The sequence below is a fragment of the Lepus europaeus genome, chromosome 4 (genome assembly GCF_033115175.1).
Source record: "Lepus europaeus isolate LE1 chromosome 4, mLepTim1.pri, whole genome shotgun sequence".
NCBI lineage: Eukaryota > Metazoa > Chordata > Mammalia > Lagomorpha > Leporidae > Lepus > Lepus europaeus.
The window spans coordinates 1649122-1672715 of record NC_084830.1 but is presented as its reverse complement, the minus strand read 5'-3'; the positions used below and the strand labels follow the sequence as shown (position 1 = coordinate 1672715).

The 23594-nt window shown below is 67.6% G+C and overlaps 1 protein-coding gene across 1 annotated transcript in view; it reads left to right on the top strand.

Moving 5' to 3' along the window:
- ADGRB1 (adhesion G protein-coupled receptor B1) overlaps positions 1-23272 on the top strand; it is a 56484-nt gene extending 33212 nt beyond the window's left edge. The window contains 13 exon segments of the mRNA XM_062187920.1: positions 4268-4371; positions 6129-6231; positions 6849-6999; positions 7563-7632; positions 8434-8500; positions 9876-9961; positions 16001-16172; positions 17759-17854; positions 19741-19780; positions 21491-22173; positions 22413-22448; positions 22622-22729; positions 22950-23272. Coding sequence (XP_062043904.1) covers positions 4268-4371; positions 6129-6231; positions 6849-6999; positions 7563-7632; positions 8434-8500; positions 9876-9961; positions 16001-16172; positions 17759-17854; positions 19741-19780; positions 21491-22173; positions 22413-22448; positions 22622-22729; positions 22950-23135 — 1902 coding nt within the window. The 3' untranslated portion in view covers positions 23136-23272.
- Positions 23273-23594: the final 322 nt, after the last annotated feature.

Sequence of the window (23594 nt, the reverse complement as noted above, 5' to 3'; positions counted from 1 at the left end):
TGGGTGGCTGTGGGGAGCTGAGCGCGGCCGGAAGTGACTGATGGGTGAGTGGCGTCTCTGGGGGCTGGGGTCCCGAGGGGACCTGCTGCTGCTGGAGAGGCCTGCAAGGCCTCGCACCCCTCTGGGCCCCTTCTCTGGGTCACCCGGCTGGGGGAGGAGGAGCTACCAGCCCAAGTGACCTGCGGAGATGGCCCTGTCCCCAGACAGTGCCCCGGGGTGGCAGCGGCGGCTGGGCCTGGCCCAGGCCCCTCATCCTAGGGGCTTCCTTTTTGTGCCGGTGATTTTGGTGGGGGCTGCCGGTTCCTATGGCAACAGCATCTGGGGCTAGCCTGCTGGGTGCTGGGCGCTCTGTCTGCCCGGGGCTGGCCAGGCTGCTCTCAGTGGCCCTGGAAGGCTGGAGACCCCCCCAACCAGGTCCCTGGGCCGGGTGGGCCCACATCGGCCCACGGAGTGGAGATGGGGCCTGGGGGTCTTTGCCCACTGAGCCTCCCAGCCCAGCCCAGCCCTCCAGCACCAGTAGGGGCAGCAGGTACGGAGGGCAGACCGGGGGGAGGCTCGGTCCCCTGGGTGTTTGGGCAGCCAGGCTTGTCCCTCAGAAGCCCAGGCTCCTTGTGGACGATGGTGCTGGCCTCTGGGGGAACATTCCAGAATGGGACCCATTTTGTTCTCTGGAGAGTGGGTAGGGCTGCCGTGTCCTGGGCTGGGGTCTCCAGGGTGTCAGAGCCACGGGAGCCTGCAGGTCACCGAGTGGCAGGGGACCCCGTGTGTGGAGGGGGCTCCTGCTGTGGTGCTGGGGTGAGTCTGGGCTGGGCAGGGGTCCCTGCTCGTGGTCCCGATCCAGCGGCCCCTCCCCGCCCCTCCCCACCAGCCTCCCCTCAGGCTGTGGGTCAGCCCTGGGGGCTTCCCGGAAGAGGTGGCTTTCCATGGAGATGTCACCATGGTCATACAGCAGGCTCCTGGGCCACAGCCTCCCCTGGGGGGTGTGAGGAGGCCCAGGATGCCAGGGTCTGCCGCGGAAGGTCCGTGCTGGGGTGTGGACCCTGGGCCAGCACTCGGTCCCCCGGGCCTGGGCAGCCTCCGCTGTGGAAGAGAGGCTAGGGCTGGAGGGGGTTGTGAGAGCCCGGGGTGGGGGGGGCAGCTGATGGCGTGGAATTCTCCGAGTGCTGGGGCTGGGAGCCGGAGTGTTCCAGGCAGAGCTGATCTGTGCCAGTGCCCGCCACGGGGAGAAAGCAGGGCAGTGGCCAGGCAGGAAGCGGTGTGGGGGGGGGGCGGGGGGAGATCGGTGGCTGCATCCAGGGGCCTTGTGGCTCACGTCAGCGCAGCCGGCACGTGGGCCTCCCTACCCGTGTCCCAGACAGGGGAGTGGGAGGCGGCCGCGGGGCGGGGGCCAGGCTCCTGCCTCTGGCAGCCGGATTCCTCCTTGGCCGGGGGTGGCTGCACCCGGCATGGACCCCGAAGCTCTGACCGCCGCCTGCCCTGGCACAGGCTGTCTCGCCACTCTGTAAGCACGGGGAGTCGGCGGGCTCAGCGCTGGGCCCCCTAGGCGTCAGAGAGCCCAGAGATCCCTCGGGGCCGGGGCTCTGATGCCGGAACCGCTGTGTGCTCATGTGGCCTGGCAGTCCAGGCTGGAAATGGACAGCGCAGGGGCCTGGGGCAGGCTGCGGGCAGGTTGGAGGCCTGGGGCGCAGGTGCCCAAGGGGCCTGTGCAGGAGTGGGAGCAGCCGGCCGGGTGGGTGTGGGCAGAGCCGCCGCAGGGACTGTGGGGCCGAACAAGGGCTTGGGCCAGGGCGGGCAGTGGCGTGTGGTGGGCACCCCTGGAGCTGGGGAGGGGGGAGGCAGCCTGGCAGGGGCTGGGGGCGTGGGAGCGGCAAGAAGAGGCCCAGGAGCCCCTGCAGAGCGGGGCCCGGGGCGGCCTTGCGGGCGGCTGCGGCTGAGGAAGGTTGAGTAATTGTCGTGAGTCACCCCGGGAGGGGCGGTGGCACCTGCTGGGCTGTGGGGGCTGCGCCGGGCGCTGTGCTCACGGCCCCACTCACAGCCCACCGTGCGGTAGACGGCTGGGCCCCGCGCTGGGCTGGAGGTCCAGTCTCAGCCTGCGGCCTCGGGCCACGGGTCAGGGGCGGCCATGTCGACGCTCAGCGTGTGACGAGGCTCAGGGCACAGTCCGTGTCCAGAGCCCAGCATCGTGGCCGCTGGGCAGGGCCTTGGGGGCCGTGGGGTGTGCAAGGCTTGGGAGTGGAGCTGGCGAGGTGGGACGGGACCCAGGCAGGGGGACCCTGGCAAGCGTCCAGAGAGGGTGGGGGCAGGGCGCCGGGGGCGGAGCGCCACGGCCGGGCCCAGATTCGAGTGCTCCGGGAGGGCCTCTGTGAGGCCACAGCTCCGACCACAAGAAGGGCAGGGGAAGGGCATAGCAGCAGGAGAAGCATGTGCGAAGGCCCTGGGGCAGCGCTGAGCTTGGCACGGGAGCCGGCCTGGTTCTGCCTCCTCCCTGTGCAACAGGGCCAGGCTCCTGCCCTGAGGTCCTGGCGAGGCCTGGCCCTGACACCCTTGCCGTCTGTCTCCCCCGCCACGGCCCCCACAACCTGCTGGCCGGGGCGTTCGGGAGTGATGAGCAGGCGGGCAGGTGGGCGAGCGGCTGCCAGGCCCAGTGAGAGCAGACGAGGCAGATGGCCGCAGAGGTCGGGCTGGAGCCGCCTGGGACGGGCGCGAGCCACTTACTCGGCCGTCCGTGACCGGCGTGGCTGTCGGCCCTCCTTGCCCCGTCAGGCTGCAGGGCCCAAGCAGCGCTCGAAGTGGGGAACAGTGGTGCCATTCCTACCTTGTCCGTTAGGGAGTGAGGCTTGGGAACTGGGGAGAACCCCTCCCGCCCCCAACTCGGTGTCTGGGTCTCCCACGGAGCCCAGCAGCCTGGGGGGGAATCCGAGGGGCCTGCCTGGAGGCGGTGACCCCTGAGCTGCGCCGGGTGACTCGGCAGTGCTTCAGCACACTGAGGGAGCCAAGACTGCCTCATTTCAGCGAAGGCGCAGCTGGAGGCCAGGTGCCCAGCCCAGGTGCGCCTCAGCCAGGTGCGTGTGCGTCCCAGGCAGACAGATGGTCTGAGGCTTGGGCCTCGTCTTGGCCTGGAGGAGACCGGGAGCGTGGGCATCTGCAGCCGCTGGGGTCCCCGAGGCTCAGGTCCCAAGGCCGGCGCTCTGCTCCTGGCAGGTGAGCAGTCAGCAGGAGCCTCTGCCCTGTAGGAGCTGGGCACTCATGCAGCCTGGAGGCCTGTGTTTGAGCCCCTGGGCTGCCTGGCGCCCGGGCGGCTGTCTCATCCCTGGTGCGGTCTTCCCACCGCGTCCTGGCCCGGTCCGTGGCCACTCAGCTGCAGAGGCAGGCAGTCACCAAGGTGAGAAGACTGGCTGGAGGAGGCAGCGCTTCCGGTGCCAGGAGGGAGGTTCTGGCCACGGGCTCAGCATGGAGAGGCACCTGCGCCTTTGAGGGCAGGGAGAGGAGCCCAGGCTGGCATGGGGGGCGGGCCCCCGAGGATAAAGGGCTCCTCTGAGGACTAGAGGGAGCCTGGGGGTGGGGCTGTCCCCAGGTGTCAGCCGGGCTGGCTGGGCAGGAGCCCCCTCCAGGGCCTCCCCCCCACTTCCTGTTGAGTGGAGGCAGCGGGCGGGGGAGGGGACTGCAGAGCCCCCTCCAGTGTCCTGATCCCGTGCTCCTTCCTCTGTGAGCCCCTGTGAGCCCGAGGGGGGTCCCACGGGGTCACCACGCCAGTCCCACAAGCAAGATCCCATCTGTGTCTTCGGGAGGGGTCGGGGATGAGCTCAGACCCCAGCCCTGGAGGGGCAGAGGGGCCGGCAGGCGGACAGCTGGCGTCCCCACAGAACCCAGGGCAGGGTCGGCCAGGAGGACCCTGGGCAGGGCAGAGTGGGGGTCTCGGGTGGCCGCTGTGGGCCCTCGGTGGCCGTCAGGGAGAGCGGGGGAGCCCAGGGCTGCCGGGTGCTGGTGGTGCCTGCCCACCAGCAGGGACGGCTGGGGGGGCTTTGTGGGGGGACAGGCGTGGGATGTGGTTGGGGTGGCATCCGCTGTCTGGGGCTTCCTGGAGCCTGAGGGACCCCTGGGGAGGCAGAGCTGGGCCTGGCCCTTCTGGGATGGGGGGCGGGGTGGGGAGTGAAGCTGCCCTGGGCTTTGGGGTTTGGGGACACGGGTTTGCAGGTGAGTCGGGTGCTGAGCTGGGGGACAGCGAGCCGGGGCTGAGCCTCACCCCTGCCTCTCCCCCGGTGTCCAGACCATGGAGAAGGCAGCCGTGCCATCCGTGACGCTCGTCGTGGGCTGTGGCGTGTCCTCCCTCACCCTGCTCTTGCTGGTCATCATCTACGTGTCCGTGTGGAGGTGGGTGCCGGCCCCGCCCCCGCCCACTGCAGGTGCCCCACACGCAGGTGACGCGGGGTGGCCACCCCGGCCTGCCTGTTCCGGAGCTGGCCCCACACCGCACAGGCCCCACTTCCTGCTGTTCCCCCCAAGCCAGCTCCCAGGTGTGCACAGCGAGCCCCTGGCCTTGGCCCCTGGGGTCTGTGTCTGTACACCTGCACTTGCGCGTCACAGCCTGCCTGGGGCCCCCGGCCAGGGCTCAGGGCCCACGTCTCTGCTCCCTTCCCACAAGGCCACAGGGGCACAGCCCAGGACGTGTCCCTGGCACCGGAGCTGCCTGCCTGGGGGTGGCAGGGCGCCCGAGCCTGGAGTGCGTCTGCCACGCGTGGGGAGAGCCATGCGTAGGCCAGGGCTGAGTGCCACTGCTGTGTGTGCACATGTTCCCACCTGTCTCCCTGGCCCTGCTTGCAGCCCCAGGAGGGTGAGCTCAAGGTCACTGGCGGGCCAGCCGCCCCGGGGCTGAGCTGCGGCTCCCGTGGTGTCCAGACGACGTGTGGCCCTGGGGCGGCCGATAAGCAGAGATTCAGCTGTCACCGCCCCCTGGGACCTGCAGCCGGAGGTCGATGTGGCCGGTGGGGGAGGGGGGCTGAGCGCTCCTGGTGACGGGGCCGTGGGCAGCAGCAGGCGGCCTCCACTGTCCTGCCCGGGTCCAGCATCCAGTGCCCCTCAAGGATCCGTGGGAGCCCTAGCTCTTTCCTCCCCCCAGGGCCAGGCCCCTCTGCTAGGGCCTGAGGTCCCCAGAACGTCTGCAGCCTGGGGCATGGGAACTCTGAGTCGTTGTGTAGACTGCACGTCCTCTGCGCCCCATCCCCCAAGGGTTAGTGGTGATGGAGACCACGGTGGTGACAATGGTGGCAATGGTGATAGTGGAGGTGATGATGGTGATAGTGATGTGGTGGTGGTGATGGTGGTGATGGAGGTGGTGGTGGTGGTGGTGGTGGAGGTGATGGTGATGATGATGGTGGAGGTGGTGATGGTGGTGATGGAGGTGGTGATGGTGGTGATGGAGGTGGTGGTGGTGGTGATGATGGTGGAGGTGATGATGGTGATGATGATGGTGGTGATGGAGGTGGTGGTGGTGATGGTGGTGGTGGTGATGGTGGTGATGGAGGTGGTAGTGGTGATGGTGGTGGTGGAGGTGGTGGTGATGATGGTGGAGGTGATGATGGTGATGGTGGTGGTGATGGAGGTGGTGATGGTGATGATGATGGTGATGGTGGTGATGATGGTGGAGGTGATGGTGGTGGTGATGACGGTGATGATGGTGATGGTGATGGTGTGGTGATGGTGGTGGTGATGGTGTGGTGGTGGTGGAGGTGGTGGTGATGGTGGAGGTGATGATGGTGATGGTGATGATGGTGATGGTGATGGTGTGGTGATGATGATGATGGTGATGGTGGTGGTGCTGGTGGTGATGGTGATGATGGTGGTGATGATGGTGGAGGTGATGATGGTGATGATGGTGATGGTGGAGGTGATGGTGGAGGTGATGGTGGTGGTGGTGATGGTGATGATGGTGGTGATGATGGTGGAGGTGATGGTGATGGTGGAGGTGATGGTGATGGTGGTGGTGATGGTGATGATGTGGTGGTGGTGATGGTGACGGTGGTGGCAGTGGCTGCGGGAAGGGTGGGTCCCGGTCTTGGTGCAGGCCGTGGGACGTGGGCTCCTAGGAGGAGGAGGCCGTGTGGGTGCTGACCTGGGCTGACTCCCCGCAGGTACATCCGCTCGGAGCGCTCTGTCATCCTCATCAACTTCTGCCTGTCCATCATCTCCTCCAACGCCCTCATCCTCATCGGGCAGACCCAGACGCGCAACAAGGTAGCTGCCCCAGCTTGGCCAATGCATCCCCACATCCTCGGGTGCCGCAGGGTGGACCCCGCGGGAGCAGGCACCACCCACGCAGAGCTGGGGCTGGCCTGGGCCCCCAGGGTCAGCGGGCTCAGCCCCTCCCCCGCCTGGCGCACCCCCGGGAGCTGGGACCCCGTGCACGTCCAGCTTTGGCTCAATCTGCCGAAGGCCCGGAGTGTGTGGTCAAGGACTCGGAGCCTGCGGGCAGTAGCGGCCCCCGGGGCCAACCCTCCACCACACAGGCCAGCCTGGATCCGGCCGCTGCCCGTGGAGCCCCTCGGCCCACCCTGAGGTCTCCACACCGCCTCCCACTAACCATGGCGGGCGCAGCCCCTGGGAGGGGCAGAGGGAAGCAGAGGGGCTGTGGTGACAGAGAGAGGGCCTGGCCTGGGGACCCGGCCCTGGGCCGTGGGCTGTGGTCATGGCCGCCGTGACCCTGCGTGTGACTTGCTATGTGGCCTGGGGGGCCACTTCCTCCTGCAGTGGCCGGGAAGGGCGGGGCTGGGCCCCAGCAGGTGGTGGGTGGGGCGGGCTCTGGGGCTCGGGTACACACCCCGCCCACCGCCGCCCACCGCCCACCCACGCAGGTGGTGTGCACGCTGGTGGCCGCCTTCCTGCACTTCTTCTTCCTGTCGTCCTTCTGCTGGGTGCTCACCGAGGCCTGGCAGTCCTACATGGCCGTGACCGGCCGCCTCCGGAACCGGCTCATCCGCAAGCGCTTCCTGTGCCTGGGCTGGGGTGAGCCGCGCGCGCGCGGGCTAGGTGCCTCCCCGGCCCTGGGCGGCGGCCCCCGCCTGTTCCTGCCCCTGCAGCCTCCCCATCCCCGGGGGCCGCCCGTGCCTTTGGCCTGAGTGGGTCTTTGCCGCATCTGAGAGGCAAAGGCAGGCGTCTGGGACAGTGGTCCCCGCAGGGCTCGGGACGCCTCACCCCCTGTCCCAGCGCCCCCACTTCTGGCGGGCAGCAGGGGGGACCCAGGTGGCCGGGTCCCCACCGCCCACGTGGAAGACCCTGGTGGAGTTGCAGGCTCCTGGCTCTGAGGATCTGGGGAGTGACCTGGTGGAGGGGGAATCTCCCTTCTTCCTCCCTCCCTCCCTCCCTCCCTCCCGCTCTGTGGCCCTGTGTCTCTGTGGCCCTGTGTTTCTGTCTTTGAAATAAAATGCAGAAGCAAATACATGGGCAGGGGCGGCCGCCCCTCCCCAGCGCAGGCGGCCCTGGTCTTGCCCACCGCCGTCTCCCTGTCCCACACTCGGTGGGGCCGCGCCAGGGCCGGCACTGACACACTGGCGTCCGTGCCCCTGCAGGGCTGCCTGCACTGGTTGTGGCCATCTCCGTGGGATTCACCAAGGCCAAAGGCTACAGCACCGTGAACTAGTGAGTCTGGGTGGGGTGGGGTGGGCCCTCCGTGGTCTGGCCAGGCACCGACTCCCGGAGGCTCAGGGCTGGGGGCGGGGAGGGGGCGCTCAAGGGCTGGGGGCCGATCCCAGCAGTGCCTTCCTCCGGGCAGCCCGTGGGGACCTTGGACAGGGCTGTCACTGTCTCTGAGGCTCGGCGTAGAGCCCACCCATGAGCAGGTGTTGGTGGGGGTGGGGGAGGGTTGTGGGGGAGCCCTGGGCGTAGCAGGTGCATCCACACAGTGATCCCTTGGGACGGGCCCATTTCTCAGGTGAACTAACTGAGGGCAAGAAGGACCAGCCAGGCTGGGTGCTGGGTGCTGGGGCTATTAACGTCATGCCCTGGTTCTTGAGACGTATTCCACAGGAGGTGTGGCTTCCCCAGCTAGGGACAAAGGGGCAGGGGAACCAGGGTGGGAGAAGCTGAGGCCTGTGGGGGCCGATCTGGCCTGGCCACACGGGAGCCCGGGATCAGGATGTGGGCCCGGAGCGCCCCAGCACCCAGGCAGGCGTGGGAGTGGACAGAGGGGCGAGTGTGGGCATCGGGGCTGCAGGAGGAGGAGGAGTTTGTTGGACAGCACTGGGCAGTCTGCCCCGGGCCGAGGCCCTGTGCCGTGGGAGGTGCCGGTGCAGGTGCAGCAGCCCTGCGTGCTGACGTCATGTCGGGGGGGGCGCCTCCGCTGGCCCTGTGCGTGTGCAGTGAGCAGCTCCGCCCCGGGGGCTCCCGAGGGTCTTGGCCCGGGCTGCCGAGGGGCCGTGCTGACCAGCCTGTGTCCCGCAGCTGCTGGCTGTCCCTGGAGGGAGGACTACTCTACGCCTTCGTGGGACCGGCCGCGGCCGTCGTGCTGGTACTGACCCTCTCCGAGCGTCGCCGGGCCCCGGGGTGTCCCAGTCGCCAGGGGCAGCGCACATGGTCCCTCCTGGCGTGTGGGGGACGGGGGGCTGGGTGGGGCCCTGTGGTCCCTGGGAGCACGGCTGGGCCCCGCCTGTGCACCTGCTAGGAGGGCTGTGGGTTTGGTGAGTGATGGCGGGCGCAGGCTCGGCCAGCTGGCAGCGGAGGCTCGGGGAGTGGGCCAGGCTGGGCGTGTCCCCCACCCCGCACGCTCAGCCATAGCACCCCAGGCTGTGCAGTGAGCGCCATGCCCTGGCCACCCTCCGTGTTCCCCTTGGCAGCTGCCCCGCACGGCGGAGCCGTCCCCACCTGCACAGGAGCTGGGAGCGGCACAGGCCCTGCGCAAGCCTTGCCCTCAGGCCCTCCCCTCCTACCTGGGGAAGGGGCCTCTCCCAGGGCCACAGCTGCTTGTGGACTCCGGCCGTGGCCATGGGGCAGTGACCGTGGGCCAGGACCACAGAGGCCCCTCTTGTCCCTGATGGTGCCCGGGGCGGGGGGGGAGCCACGGTCACTGCACCTGGGGCCTGGGGTGGGTGGAGCAGATGGAGGCAGGAGCCCCGCCCCCACTCGTACCCGTGCACAGTGCAGGTGGGCTCAGGGGCTGGTGGCTGCCCGCAGTGGACATGAACCCCATCCCTTCCCCCGTCCCTCCCCACCCCAGCCAGGGCAGAAGCGAGGCTGCCTAGGGAAGCCGCCCCCACCCCAGCCAGGCCTGTGGAGGGGGTGGTGTCTGTTCCGGAACATTCCCTCCAGGGATTCCCGGAGGCTGGGCTCTGCGTGGGGGATCCTGAGCTCCCGGAGCCTTGGGCTCAGAGCCACCAGCCTGGGCTGTGGGTAGGGGGTCCCTGGCCCCAGGGCCCGCGGAGTCACAAGGTCCTATGCCTTGAGCGCCCTGCCTGCAGAGTGAGAGCCAGAGGCCGGGGCGGGGGTTGATATAGGAGCTGGGACCACCCGGCAGAGGGGGGTGCCTGGGGTCCCCAAGCTGTGGAGGTCTCGGTTGGTGGCTCGGGCAGCCGTAGGCACTGACTAGAGATGCTAAGAGGCACTGCGGGTGCAGGTGTCCGGTGCGGGCTTCTGTGGCTGGCCGGGGGCAGGGTCATGGTCAGTGTGATAGGAGGGGGCTGGGCTGCCACGTGGGGAGTGCGGGTGGGACGGGGCGGCCCCAGGCAGGGCCAGGATGAGGGCACCCTCGTCCGCGGAGGGGGGGCACGTGGGAGGGTCCCACCTGCAGCCTCGTGAGCCGGTGCTGGGGTCCACTTCGGGTGAGGGCCATGGCCCGTGGTGCGCGCGTGGGCAGCCCCGACCCCCACAGCCGCCCATCTCCCCGGCAGGTGAACATGGTGATCGGCATCCTGGTGTTCAACAAGCTCGTGTCCAAAGACGGCATCACCGACAAGAAGCTGAAGGAGCGGGCAGGGTAGGGCCTGGCGCCACAGCACTCCTCCGCCGCCCCCACCCCCACCCCATCCCACACGCCCAGCCCCTGCCTGCCGCTGTGCCTCAGTTTCTCCACCTGGCCCAGCAAAGCCCTCGGGAGCAGTGGAACTGCTGCCTCTGGCAGGCTCCTGGGGTGGTGCACCGGCCCCCCTCCCCCACCACGAGGCTGCTGTGTGACCCCGAGGGAGGCCCCGGCTGGGAAGGGAAGAGCCCCCCCCGCCCTCCCAGAGCTGCTGCAGACGGGACGGCCCCGGGAGGGGGACACTGGGGTCCCCGGGAAGCTGGGGCCGGGGCTGCCCCCGCGCTCCGCGCACGCCTCCCCTCCCGCCTGCCCGCCACTCTGTCTGTGTCTCGCCCTGGCTGGTGCCTGTGAGGGGCCCGCCCTCCCCTCTGTGCCAGTCTTGCCTGGTCTTGGTCCCGCCTCTCTGTCTGTCGCTGTCTCTGCCCAGCGCTTCCTGCTCTGCCCAGGGTGCCGTGGCTTCAGGAAGCCGCCCTCTCGCCCCTGCTGCTCTGGCCCCCGTCAGACCCCGCGCTGGGCTGGCCGCGGGGTCCTTGCTGCAGGGTCCTGGGCCGGGGGGAGCTGGCCTGGGGCCTCGCCCTCAGTGCTCCGCCCCTCCCGAGGCTGCGGGCGCCCACGTGGGTGTGCGAGCAGGAGTCCTGAGGGCTGTGGCGCCCCTGCGCCCCCGCCCTGCACCCATCTGTGTTGCGTGTCTCTTAGAGTCACCACTGAGGCAGGCTCCTTTCTAGATTCCCGCCATGCAGCTGGGTAAACTGAGGCTTAGGAGGGCAGTGGCCGGTGGAACGGGGCCTCCCTGCCTGTGCGGTGGCGCCAGCGCAGCACCGGGGGCAGGGGCTCAGAAGCAGGGGTAGACGTGACCGCGTGCAGGCTCCCGCTCCCCACGCACAGGTGCACACCCAGCTGTAAGCATGGATACACACACACAACACGGGTGTGGACTTGTGCACAGGAGCACACACAGCTAGAAATTTGAGCACATGCAGACAGCACATGGGCACAGGAACACACGTGATCACATGCATATAGCACATGTGGCAGGGGACACACATGTGAGCACAGCACACATGGGCACAGGGACACACATGTGAGAACATACAGCACATGTGGGCATGGGAACACATGTGTGCACACATACAGCACACGTGGTCACAGGGACACAAGCACACATGGGCACAGGGGCACACATGTGAGCACACATACAGCGCACGGCCCAGGGGCACACATGGGCACAGGAACACACGCGATCACATGCATGTAGCACATGTAGCAGGGGACACACATGTGAGCATAGCACACATGGGCACAGGGACACACATGTGAGAACATACAGCACATGTGGGCATGGGAACACATGTGCGCACACATACAGCACATGTGGGCACAGGGACACAAGCACACATGGGCACAGGAACACACGTGATCACATGCATGTAGCACATGTGGCAGGGACACACATGTGAGCACAGCACACATGGGCACAGGGACACACATGTGAGAACATACAGCACATGTGGGCATGGGAACACATGTGCGCACACATACAGCACACGTGGGCACAGAGACACAAGCACACACAGCACACAGGGGCACACATGTGAGCACACATACAGCGCACGGCCCAGGGGCACACGTGGGCACAGGGACACATGTGAGCACACACATACAGCGCACGTGGGCACAGGGACACATGTGAGCACACACAGCACACATGGGCACAGGGACACACAAGCACACAGAGCACACATGGGCACAGGGACACATGTGAGCACACACAGCACACGTGGGCACAGGGACACATATGTAAGCACACAGCACACATGGGCACAGGGACACACAAGTACACACAGCACACATGGGCACAGGGACACACACGTACACACAGCACATGTGTGCACAGGGACACACATGTTAGCACATGGGGACACACACAAGCACACACAGGCAGGCCTAGGTGCACATACGGGTCTGTGGGAGGCCACTGCTGTCCGCCCGCCCTGGCTGTGCTCTGTCCCCTGCCTGGCTGGCGGCCACCGGATCCTCAGGGAAGGCATGGAGGAGACGGCAGCGGCCACCCTCTGGGCAGTTGGTCTGCAAAGCTGGGGCAGCCGAACGTGAACACAGGGACCCCGGCACTGCCCACCCCCACGCCCAGCCACGTGCCGCTCTGCACCGTCCCCACAGGGGTCCTGGCTGGACTCCTGCTTGGTGGTCTGGCACTTTGCTGCTTCTGTTTCAGGCTGTTGACTTCACTTGTGGTCAGCAGCCCCCGCCTCCCCGGGGGTGCCGCCACCTCTGACCCCGTCAGGAACACCGCGTAGTGCCCCATGCCGCCTGGCCCCGCTCCATGGCGCCCGCCCTGCTCAGCCACATTTGTCTGCTTCGTGTTTCTCTTCCATGTCTTTTGTTCCCGCTGTCCGTCTGCAGGCAGCCCCTGCCCTCCGTGCCTCTGTCCCCAGGCTCCTGCTCTGCACCCCGGGGTGAGGCCCTGGGCGGCTCCCTGCCCAGCTGGTGCCCAGCCTGGGAGCAGTCGCCAGAGGGGCGGGGCAGCCTGGCCATGGGAAGCCTATCTGTGTGTGTGCACATGTGGGTGACAGCACATGTGAGTGACAGCACATGTGAGGGTGCATGTGACAGCACGTGATGTGTGACAGCACGTGTGTGCATGTGAGTGATAGCATGTGTGAGTGTGGGTGTGTGTGGGAGTGTGTGTGATTGCATGTTGAGAGAGCAGGTGGATGTGCGTGCATGAGTGATTATATGTGGGAGTGGTTATGTATTGTGTGTGTGTGCGTGTGACTGTGTGTGCTATGGGTATACATGTGACTGCATGTGTGAGGTATGAGGTGTGCATGTGACTGCATGTGTGCGCTGTGGGTGTGTGTGTGACTGCATGTGTGAGCTGCGGGTGTGCATGTGACTGCATGTGTGAGATATGAGGTGTACGTGTGACTGCATGTGTGTGCTGTGGGCATGCATGTGACTGCATGTGTGAGCTGTGGGTGTGCATGCGACTGCATGTGTGTGCTGTGGGTATACGTGTGCTGCATGTGTGTGCTGTGGGTGTTCGTGTGACTGCATGTGTGAGCTGTGGGTGTACATTGACTGCATGTGTGAGCTGTGGGTGTACATGTGACTGCATGTGTGTGCTGTGGGTGTGCGTGTGACTGCATGTGTGAGCTGTGGGTGTACATTGACTGCATGTGTGAGCTATAGGTGTGCGTGTGACTGCATGTGTGTGCTATGGGTGTATGTGTGACTGCATGTGTGAGGTATGAGGTGTGCGTGTGACTGCATGTGTGAGGTATGAGGTGTGCGTGTGACTGCATGTGTGAGCTGTGGGTGTGCATGTGACTGCATGTGTGAGGTATGAGGTGTACATGTGACTGCATGTGTGTGCTGTGGGTGTACATTGACTGCATGTGTGAGCTGTGGGTGTACATGTGACTGCATGTGTGAGCTGTGGGTGTGCATGTGACTGCATGTGTGAGCTGTGGGTGTACATTGACTGCATGTGTGTGCTATGGGTGTATGTGTGACTGCATGTGTGAGCTGTGGGTGTGCGTGTGACTGCATGTGTGAGCTGTGGGTGTGCGTGTGACTGCATGTGTGAGCTGTGGGTGTGCGTGTGACTGCATGTGTGAGCTATGGGTGTACGTGTGACTGCATGTGTGAGGTATGAGGAGTACATGTGACTGCATGTGTGAGGTATGAGGTGTACGTGTGACTGCATGTGTGAGCTGTGGGTGTACATTGACTGCATGTGTGAGCTATAGGTGTGTGTGCGACTGCATGTGTGAGCTGTGGGTGTGCGTGTGACTGCATGTGCGAGCTATAGGTGTGTGTGTGACTGCATGTGTGAGCTGTGGGTGTGCGTGTGACTGCATGTGTGAGCTGTGGGTGTGCGTGTGACTGCATGTGCGAGCTATAGGTGTGTGTGTGACTGCATGTGTGAGCTGTGGGTGTGCGTGTGACTGCATGTGCGAGCTATGAGGGGTACATGTGACTGCATGTGTGAGCTGTGGGTGTGCGTGTGACTGCATGTGTGAGCTGTGGGTGTGCGTGTGACTGCATGTGTGAGGTATGAGGTGTACATGTGACTGCATGTGTGAGGTATGAGGTGTGCATGTGACTGCATGTGTGAGGTATGAGGTGTGCATGTGACTGCATGTGTGCGCTGTGGGTGTGTGTGTGACTGCATGTGTGAGATATGAGGTGTGCATGTGACTGCATGTGTGAGCTGTGGGTGTGCGTGTGACTGCATGTGTGAGCTGTGGGTGTACATTGACTGCATGTGTGAGGTATGAGGTGTACATGTGACTGCATGTGCGAGCTATGGGTGTGTGTGTGACTGCATGTGTGAGCTGTGGGTGTGCTTGTGACTGCATGTGTGAGGTATGAGGTGTACGTGTGACTGCATGTGTGAGGTATGAGGTGTACGTGTGACTGCATGTGTGAGCTGTGGGTGTACATTGACTGCATGTGCGAGCTATGGGTGTGTGTGTGACTGCATGTGTGCACTGTGGGGGCTGTTTATGCCTGTGTACACGTGTAGGACATTGAGAAAGGCCTGGCCAGGGAGCAGGGCTAGCCGGGTGGCAGGGTCAGTGGTGGGTTTGGGCAGGCGCTGTGGGTGGGCAGTGTGGGCTTGAGGCCTTGAGGGCCTGGGCCCCCAGCCCCAGGGGTTGTCTCGTCTGGGCCTCTGCCGGGCGCCTGCTGTGTTTGCTGCTTGAACTAAATGTGGTCGTGGAGCCTGGACCCTAGGGGTCTCAGGAGAGAGAGGCACCCCAGCCTGGCCTCAGGGACCTGCAGGAGCTTGCAGGGGGTGGGGTGGTGCGGGGCCATGCCCCTGGGGCCCGCCTGGTCCCCCTCCTGTCGCCATTTCTTGCTGGCTGGCTGAGGAGCCGTGCGGTGGCAGTGCCAGGGGAAAGCAGGGCGCCTGGGTGTGGCGTCCCCCGTGTGGCCTCTGCGAGGAATGGGCAGCCGCAGATGGACATGGAGGTGCGGGCCCCGGGGAGGCAGGTGCAGCAGGACGCAGGCCGGGTGCAGGTGCAGGCCGGGTGGGGCCTGGGTCCCAGGGAGGGAGGGCCCACAGCCACAGTGGGAAGACCCAGGCCCAGACCTGGGTGCCATTCAAAGAGCCAGCTAGTCGCTGCTGGAGGGCGGGGCCGGCACTGCAGCCTGGGCAGTCCCTGAGGCCGGTCCAGGGGAGCCCGCCTTGTGCCCAGAAAGCTGGGGAGATTCCGGGCTCCGGCCCTACAGCAGAGGCAGGACCAGAGCTCCCGTTCTGGGCCTCCGAGCCGGCTGGCGGCCACTGGCAGGTGGGGACGGTGGACTCCTCGGGCGGGCTGTCCCCCCTGCATGTTGTCACTGCAGAAGGAACAGAAACAGACCTGGGGGGGACCCCGGACTGTGGGATGGACTGGGGGCAGGGGACAGGTGCGGGCGGCTGTGCCCGGGCCACTGAGGTGAGAGACCTGGTCTGCCAAGGACAGAGACAGGGTCGCCCCCAGGACCCCACCGAGACCCCACTCATTGGGCTCCCGTGAAAGGGGGGAGCAGGTTGCCCTGACCTGAGCCCCACCCTGGGGGTGAGGACAGCCAGCTCGGGGGCCCCTGGGAGCCAGGGTGTCTTGAGGGAGGATGGGTCACAGCACTGCGGGCAGGCACCTGCTGCCGGTGCCCACGTCCCGCAGCCCTGAAGCAGCCGAGCATCCCTTGGTGAGGACGAGGCGGTGAGGGGGCAGCCGAGAGCTTCCTGGAGGAGGCAGCCCAGGAGGTCCTGGGGGGCGTGTAGGGGGTGCCTAGAGCTGGCCCATGAAGAGGAAGCGGCACCTGTGGGTCTCTTCCTGTCTGTCTGTCTCTCCCCGTCTGGCCTTGTCTGTCTGTCTGTCCGTCTGTGCTGTCAGCCTTGCCGTTTCTCCTCTCCCGGGATCCTCTCCTCCCCAGCTCTCTGGCCTGGCCGGGTGGGGGCAGGGCCAGCCTGACGCCCTCCGTCCCCAGGGCCTCCCTGTGGAGCTCCTGTGTGGTGCTGCCGCTGCTGGCGCTGACCTGGATGTCGGCCGTGCTCGCCGTCACCGACCGCCGCTCCGCCCTCTTCCAGATCCTCTTTGCCGTCTTCGACTCCCTCGAGGGCTTCGTCATCGTCATGGTGCACTGCATCCTGCGGAGGGAGGTGCGTTGGCCGGCACCCTGGCAGCCCCTCTGTGCCGCCTCCCACCGCAGGGTGGAGCCGAGCCCTGTGCTGTGGGAGTGCTTGCGCTCCGAGTGCATGGACGTGTGTCCAGCTCACAGCCCGGCTGCCTCGGGCAGCTCCTGGGAACGCGATGCCAGCCGGAGCTGGCTGGGGAGGCCTGGGGTAGCCGAGGCAGGTGGGGCTTCTGCCCCCGGGGGCCCCCCGGGAACCACAGAGCCAGCGGCAGATGCGCACGGCCCTCGGGACGAGTGAGACTCCTGCTTCTGGCGTTTTCTGGACCCTTCCAGACCGTGTGGAGAAGATCTGCACCCAGATGCATCCGGGTGTCCCTGGGGCTGCTGGCGTGTCGGGGTGGGCACGGGGAGGCCTGCGTGTTGAGCCCCGCGGGAGGCCGGTGGCCGGGAGGGCCTGGGATGTGGCACTGCTGTCTGGGAAACCCCCCGTGGGAAGGGGCAGAGGCGTGTCCACCCAGGCCGCTGAGCATGGGGACCCCGTGGAAGGTGGGCAGCCCCTCCACACGCTTACGGCCAGCAAGGAGTGGGGAGGCCGAGGGCCCCCCAGGCAGTGGTGCGTCCACCCAGGACGCTGAGCATGGGGACCCCGTGGAAGGTGGGCAGCCCCTCCACACGCTGACGGCCAGCAAGGAGCAGGGAGGCCGAGGGCCCCCAGGCAGTGGTGCGTCCACCCAGGCCGCTGAGCATGGGGACCCCGTGGAAGGTGGGCAGCCTCTCCACACCCTGGCGGCCGGCAAGGAGCGGGGAGGCCGAGGGCCCCCCAGGCAGTGGTGCCCCTGCCAGCCTGGACAGGCAGGTGGCGAGGGAGGAGCCCAGGCCCCCCTACGCCCCTCCCCCGACCTGTATCAGAGACTTGGGGGGGGTGGCGCAGCAGGGAGGTCCCCACGTCCCAGGTCCATGCAGCACAGAACCGGGTCATCAGGAACCGACGGGAAGAGACCAGGCTGGGGATAGGACCCGAGGCTCGGTGGCAGGGAGCAGGAGTGGCCAGCAGGGGGCCATGGCAGGTGTCGCGGCCAGCGCTGTGGGCACAGAACGTTCCAGTGTGGGGTCGAGTCAGGCCGGCTCTGCAGATGTGTTTCCTGGGCTGGGGCTGCCCAGGCGGCCTTCCTGGAGGAGAGGGGCCGGGACGCCCCTGGGGAGCTGGGCTCATAAGGCCATCTCGGGGGCAGGCGAAGGCAGGCGTGCAGGGCTGAGCCGGCGCCGGCAGCTCTGGGCTGCCTGGCTGTGCCCGACAGCCCAGCCCCAGCCAGTGCTGTCCTCTCTGGGCCCGAGTCCCCTCTGACTGGGGAGGGGGCTGGGAGGGACCCAGGGAGCAGGGCTGGGGTGCGGGAATCTGGTGCATAGGACACCTCCACCAGGGAGCGCCCCGGGAACTCCAAGGATTTGCTTCGCACGCTGCCCGTGGCTGCCCCCAGCGCCGTCCTGCAGGCGTGGCCAGGTGCCTCAGCCTCCTCTCGTGCTGACCGCACGGCCTGCAGTGGCCGGGAGCGGTGGAGACCCGGGGGCTGCGTCCCTGTCCCTGCCCTCTGACGGCCCCGCCCTCCCCAGGTCCAGGACGCCGTCAAGTGCCGCGTGGTTGACCGCCAGGAAGAGGGCAACGGGGACTCGGGGGGCTCCTTCCAGAACGGCCACGCCCAGCTCATGGTAGGACTGGGGGCCGCCCGCCCCTGCCCGCCTCGGGCCGGAGCTGCGCTGGGCTCCGGCAGCCCAGGTGGCAGTGGGGCGCACTGAGCTTGCAAGGTGAAGTCCCTGGTCTGGAGTCTGCGGGGGGAGGGGGGCGTGAGCTGGCAGCAGCCGGGCCCCCGGGGCGGACGCCAGCCGTGTGGGCCCTGTCTGTGCTCCACCCCCCACGCACGCCCTTCTTGACCCCCCGGTGCTGCGTGCTGGGCTGGCACTGTGTACCTGCTTCCCTGCCACTCAGCCCTGGCCCCACCCCCCTCAGGCCACCATTTAGGCCTCTGGGACATCCACTTCCCCCCTGAGGTGCCCTCTCACGGGGGGCTGAGGGTGGGGCAGGGCGGTGGGGGTCGCCCCGGCTCCACGTGGTGCCCAGCAGACCCCACCCCTCTGCAGGGGCCCTGGGGGCCCAGCGTTCCCTCCCCACCGCCTCTCCTGGCTGACCTCTGACCTCGGGGAGGGGTCACTAGCCCGATTCCTGCGTCCCGGCCCTCTCTGCCTCTCCCTGGCTCCACCAGAGCAGAGGGGTCCGGTGCTGGGGCCCAGCGGCCACTCATGAGGCCGGGGGGGGGGGGAGGACACACGTGTGGCCATGCACACGCACACACATACACACTCTCAAAAACAGGCTTCCACAAGGTGGTAAACGCTCATGCATGCAGCCTGCACACGCAGGCAGACAGCCCGACACACGTGCACATGCTCATGTAGACATCCATGTGCAGGCACTGCACACACGTGCACACACAGCCACACACATGCAACCCTCACACATGCGCACAGTACACAGGGACACAGGAGAAACACAACTCTCGTAAACATGTACACACAAGTCCTAACATGCTAGACAGACGAATACATACATGCTCACAGCCACACGTATACACGAACATGCTTGCACACATGGTCATGTACATACAAGGATACACAGGCATGCACACACGATATGCTCTCAGTCACATGTGTACACGCACACATTCCCACACAGACACGTGCATGCGCAGTCACACATGGGCATGGACACACGTACACACTCATGTGCATGAAGACCCTCTTAGACTCCCTCACATGCGTGTGGGCATGCACAAACTTGTGTATTCACGTGTGTCTTCACTCACATACACTCATGTGCATACATGCTCGCAACTACAGTCATAAACACAGCCACACGAGATACAAACATGTACACACACACTCACAGGCCAACACATTCACACACATGCACAGAAACACTTCAGACACGTATGTAAGCACACGTGCACACCCACTGCTCTGAGCTTTAGCTCACCCTCCTCCAGCCCTCCCCCTGCTGTCTGTCCAGCCTCAGCCCCGCCCCTCACCCTGCCCCCTCCCTGCTCACTGTCCAGCCCCAGCCCCCCTCTCCCCGCCCACATCCAGGCCCAGCCCCACCCCTCTCCAGCCTCAGCCCCGCCCCTCACCCCGCCCACTGTCCAGCCCCAGCCCTGCCCCTCACCCCACCTGCTCTCTGTCCAGTCCCAGCCCACCCACTGCCCAGACCCGCTCCTCACCAGCCCCAACCCCGCCCCTCACCCTGTCTGCTGTCTGTCCAGCCATATAGCCCTGCCTCTCATCCCACCTGCTATCTGTCCGGCCCCGCCCCTCTCCCCACCCCTCACCAGCCCCAACCCCGCCCCTCACCCTGCCTGCTGTCTGTCCAGCCATAGCCCCGCCTCTCACCCCACCTGCTATCTGTCCGGCCCCGCCCCTCTCCCCACCCCTCTCCAGCCCCGCCCCTCATCCCACCTGCTGTCTGTCCAGCCCCAGCTCCGCCCCCCTCCCTGCCCCTCTCCAGCCCCAGCCCCGCCCTCACCCCGCCCCTGTCTGTCTTGCAGACTGACTTCGAGAAGGACGTGGATCTGGCCTGTAGATCAGGTGAGCGCCTGACAGGTGAGAGTGACAGGTGGCCCGGCCCGGCCCGCCTGCTTCTTTCTCTTTACCGGGTGCCGTGTGCACTGTGTGTCGTCACCCCACACCCGCCTCATTAGCCCAGTCCCGCACCTGTGACCCCCGCGCAGGGGGGCGGGGCCGCTCCTGCCGCGGGGCCTCGGCCTTCACCCACCTCTAGGGGCTGCGAGCCTGGGCCTGCTCTGCGTGGGACTGGGGGCTGCCTGTTCCTCCCACCCCCCGCCGCATGCCCCCCAAGGCCCATGTCCTGTGTTGTGCTTGTGTCGTCCTCGTCACCGTGAGTCTGAGCTTGGGGACAAGGCCGGCAGACCTCTGGGAAGGACCCCTGCCGTCCAGCCTGGGGCTAGCGCTGAGCTTCCTGGAAGCAAGTGGGAGAAGGGACTCAAGTGCCCGGAAGAGGGAGGTGCTGCCCCACCCCCGGGGTCTGTCCCTGCTGCCCTGTCCACTGGCTGGCTGTCGTGAAGGGACCAACTGGCCATGCTCCTGGTCAGGCCAGCACTCCAGGAGAACTCTCCCTAGGGATGGCCACTGCGGGGGAGGCTGGGGCAGCCCCAGTGGACGGTGCCAGCCCCTGCCGGGTGGTACCCCAGGGGGCCCAGCCGTGTTCCGATGTGCACCTGTGTCTCACACCCCGGCTCTTCCTCGTTAGTGAGATGGCACCTCCTAGAGTGTGTGTGTGTGTGTGTGTGAGAGCAGGTGTAGCCCCCGTGGGAGAGACACGCACCTTAGGACCGGCCTGGTGGGGGTGGGGTCTTCCCGCCTGGGTCTGGGCTGGTGCAGGGGAGGCGGGGGATTGGGGGGGAGGGCCAGGACGGCCCTGGAGCAGCCGGACCCTGGGGACGAGTGCGTGCTGACACGGCTGTGACCCTTGGGGAGGCCACAGCAGCGGGGCCATCCCGAGGGTGGAGGAGGGGCCTGGGATGCTGGCCAGAGATGCTCCAGAGACCACGGGCCTGTGCCCTGGACAGGGAGTGGCCATTGGCCTGGGCAGCTGGGGGCTGTGGATGTGGTAGGAGAGGAGCAGCAGGTGGCTCTGTGGGGCGGGGGTGCAGTGGTCAGCCCAGGCTTCCCCAGGCCGGGGTGTGGGGGGCGCCAGCAGCCTGGGGGGGCAGCTGGGTGCTGGCTGCCTTTGGGTGTCACTAGCCCGTGGAGGCAGGAGTGAAATGGGAGGGGCCCGGGGGGAAGAGCTGGGGGAGGGGGTCAGGAGACCTGGCAGTCACGTGCAGCCTGGCCACGGGTGCTGGGAGGGCCGCGTTGTGCCTGTGGGGCCACGGCCAGGGCTACCTCTGGGGTGGATGGGGAGCCTGGTGCCCCAGTGAGCACCCGGGGTCCCCCAGCAGGCCGCGGCATCTCCCCCCCACTCCTGTGCCCCAACCCGCCATGCCCCGGCCCCACCCTGCATGCCCTGCCCTGCCCCCACTCGTAACCCTGCCCAGCTTGGCCCCGCCCTGACCCCACCCCACCCAGCCTGGACCCACCCTGACCCCTCCCCAGCGTGCCCTGACTCCACCTCACCCTGACCCCTCCCGCGGTGCCCTGCCCTGACCCCACTCCACCATGCCCTGCCCCACTTCACCATGACCCCACCCCTGTGCCCGACCCCACCTCTCCCCGACTCCGCCCCTGTGCCCCGCCCCGCCCGGCCGGCCCCGCCCTGACCCGCCCCGCCCCCCGCAGTGCTCAAGAAGGACATCGCGGCCTGCCGCACGGCCACCATCACCGGCACGCTGAAGCGGCCGGCGCTGCCGGAGGACGAGAAGCTGAAGCTGACCCACGCCAAGGGGCCGCCGTCCAACTTCAACAGCCTGCCGGCCAACGCGTCCAAGCTGCACCTGCACGGCGCGGCGCGCTGCCCCGGCGGCCCCCTGCCCGACTTCCCCAGCCACTCGCTGACCCTCAAGAAAGACAAGACGCCCAAGGCCGCGCTGGCGGGCGACGGGGACATCTTCAAGAAGCTGGACTCGGAGCTGAGCCGGGCCCAGGAGAAGGCTCTGGACACGAGCTACGTGATCCTGCCCACGGCCACGGCCACGCTGCGGCCCAAGCCCAAGGAGGAGCCCAAGTACAGCATCAACATCGACCAGATGCCCCAGACGCGCCTCATCCACCTGAACATGGCCCCCGACCCCGGCTTCCCGGCGCGCAGCCCCCCGGCCCGCGAGCCCCCCGGCGCGCCGCCGGAGGCACCCCCCGCACAGCCGCCGCCGCCCCCGCCCCCGCCCCCGCCACCGCCCCCCGCCCTGGAGCCGGCGCCCCCCAGCCTGGGGGAGCCGGGCGAGTCTGGGGCGCACGCGGGCCCCAGCGCGGGGCCTGCGGCCAAGAGCGAGAACGTGGCCACCTTGTCCGTCAGCTCCCTGGAGGTGAGGGCGCCTGGCCGGGACCGAGCTGAACCTGGGCCCCCACCCCGGGCCCGCAGGACGCGCTGGGGGGAGGGGCAGGGTGCGCAGGGGCCTTGGGGCAGGTGCGCCCGGATGGGTCTCGGCTTCTGCCCAGCCTTCTCCCTGGGCCCACGCTGGAGGGGAGGGGTCGCTAGTCCCCCCACTCTGGCACGAGGGGCCCCCGGGAGCCCCGCGAACGCACCCCAACCTTCTCCCCACAGCGGCGGAAGTCACGGTATGCAGAGCTGGACTTCGAGGTGGGTCCCGGTCTTTGCCCCCTCCCCCGCCCCCGGCACCCCGCGACCCAGCTGTGCTGCGCCCCCCACCCCATCCCCGCGGCCGCCCCCAGGAGCGGGGGCAGAGGTCTGGCAGGCGGGGCGGAGCTCAGGCCCCTCCCCGCTCAGGCCCCGCCCCCGCCCCGCCCCCACAGAAAATCATGCACACGCGGAAGCGACACCAGGACATGTTCCAGGACCTGAACCGGAAGCTGCAGCACACCGCGGAGAAGGAGAAGGAGGCGCTGGGCGCGGACAGCAAGGTGTGGGGCGCGCGGGGGGCCCGGGGCCAGCTCCCTCCCCTCCCCGGTGGGTCCCCTTGGGTCACCCGGCCCGCGGGTGCGGGGCGGCGGCTCTGGCCCCTTTGCTTCCCGTCCGTGGCCCCTCGGGTCGCGCAGGCCCGCGGGGGGCGGGGCGGCGGCTCTGGCCCCTTTGACTCCCGTCTGTGTCCCCTCGCCCGCCCCGCCGGCCCCGGCCCAGCAGCCCGAGAAGCAGCAGACGCCCAACAAGCGGCCCTGGGAGAGCCTCCGGAAAGCGCACGGGGCGCCGGCCTGGGCCAAGGAGCTGGAGCCCTCGCCGCTGGAGCTGCGCGGCGTGGAGTGGGAGAAGGCGGGCGCCACGATCCCGCTGGTGGGGCAGGACATCACGGACCTCCAGACCGAGGTCTGAGCCGGCGCGGGCCGGGCGGACGGATGCTGCTCTGCCCGCTCCTGCACCGGACAGGACGGGCGCCGACGCTCGCGGGCCGCGGGCCAGGCCCGCGCCCCGGCCTCAGGGCTCCCGGCGGCGCTGGGACCGGAGCCAGACGCAGGACAGGAGGCGGCACGGCGGGCACGGGGCCCGCCCCTCGCGCCCAGCCCCGGCGGGCGGCGGCCGTGGACAGCGGGTCGGCCCCGGGGTGCCCGCCCGAGCCGCCCCCGCGAGGACGAGCCTGCGGCCCTCTGGCCTGGCTCCGTTTTTTAGAAACTCCACCCCTGGGAAAGCAGCCAGCCCCCCCCCACTCCCTTCCAGGACCTTGGGCCCCCAGACCCAGGCGGAGAGCACAGCCCTGCGCCCGAGCACCGGGCAGGACTCGGCCCACTCCGGGAAGAAGCCGCGTGGGGAATCTATTTTTTCTCTCCTTTTCAT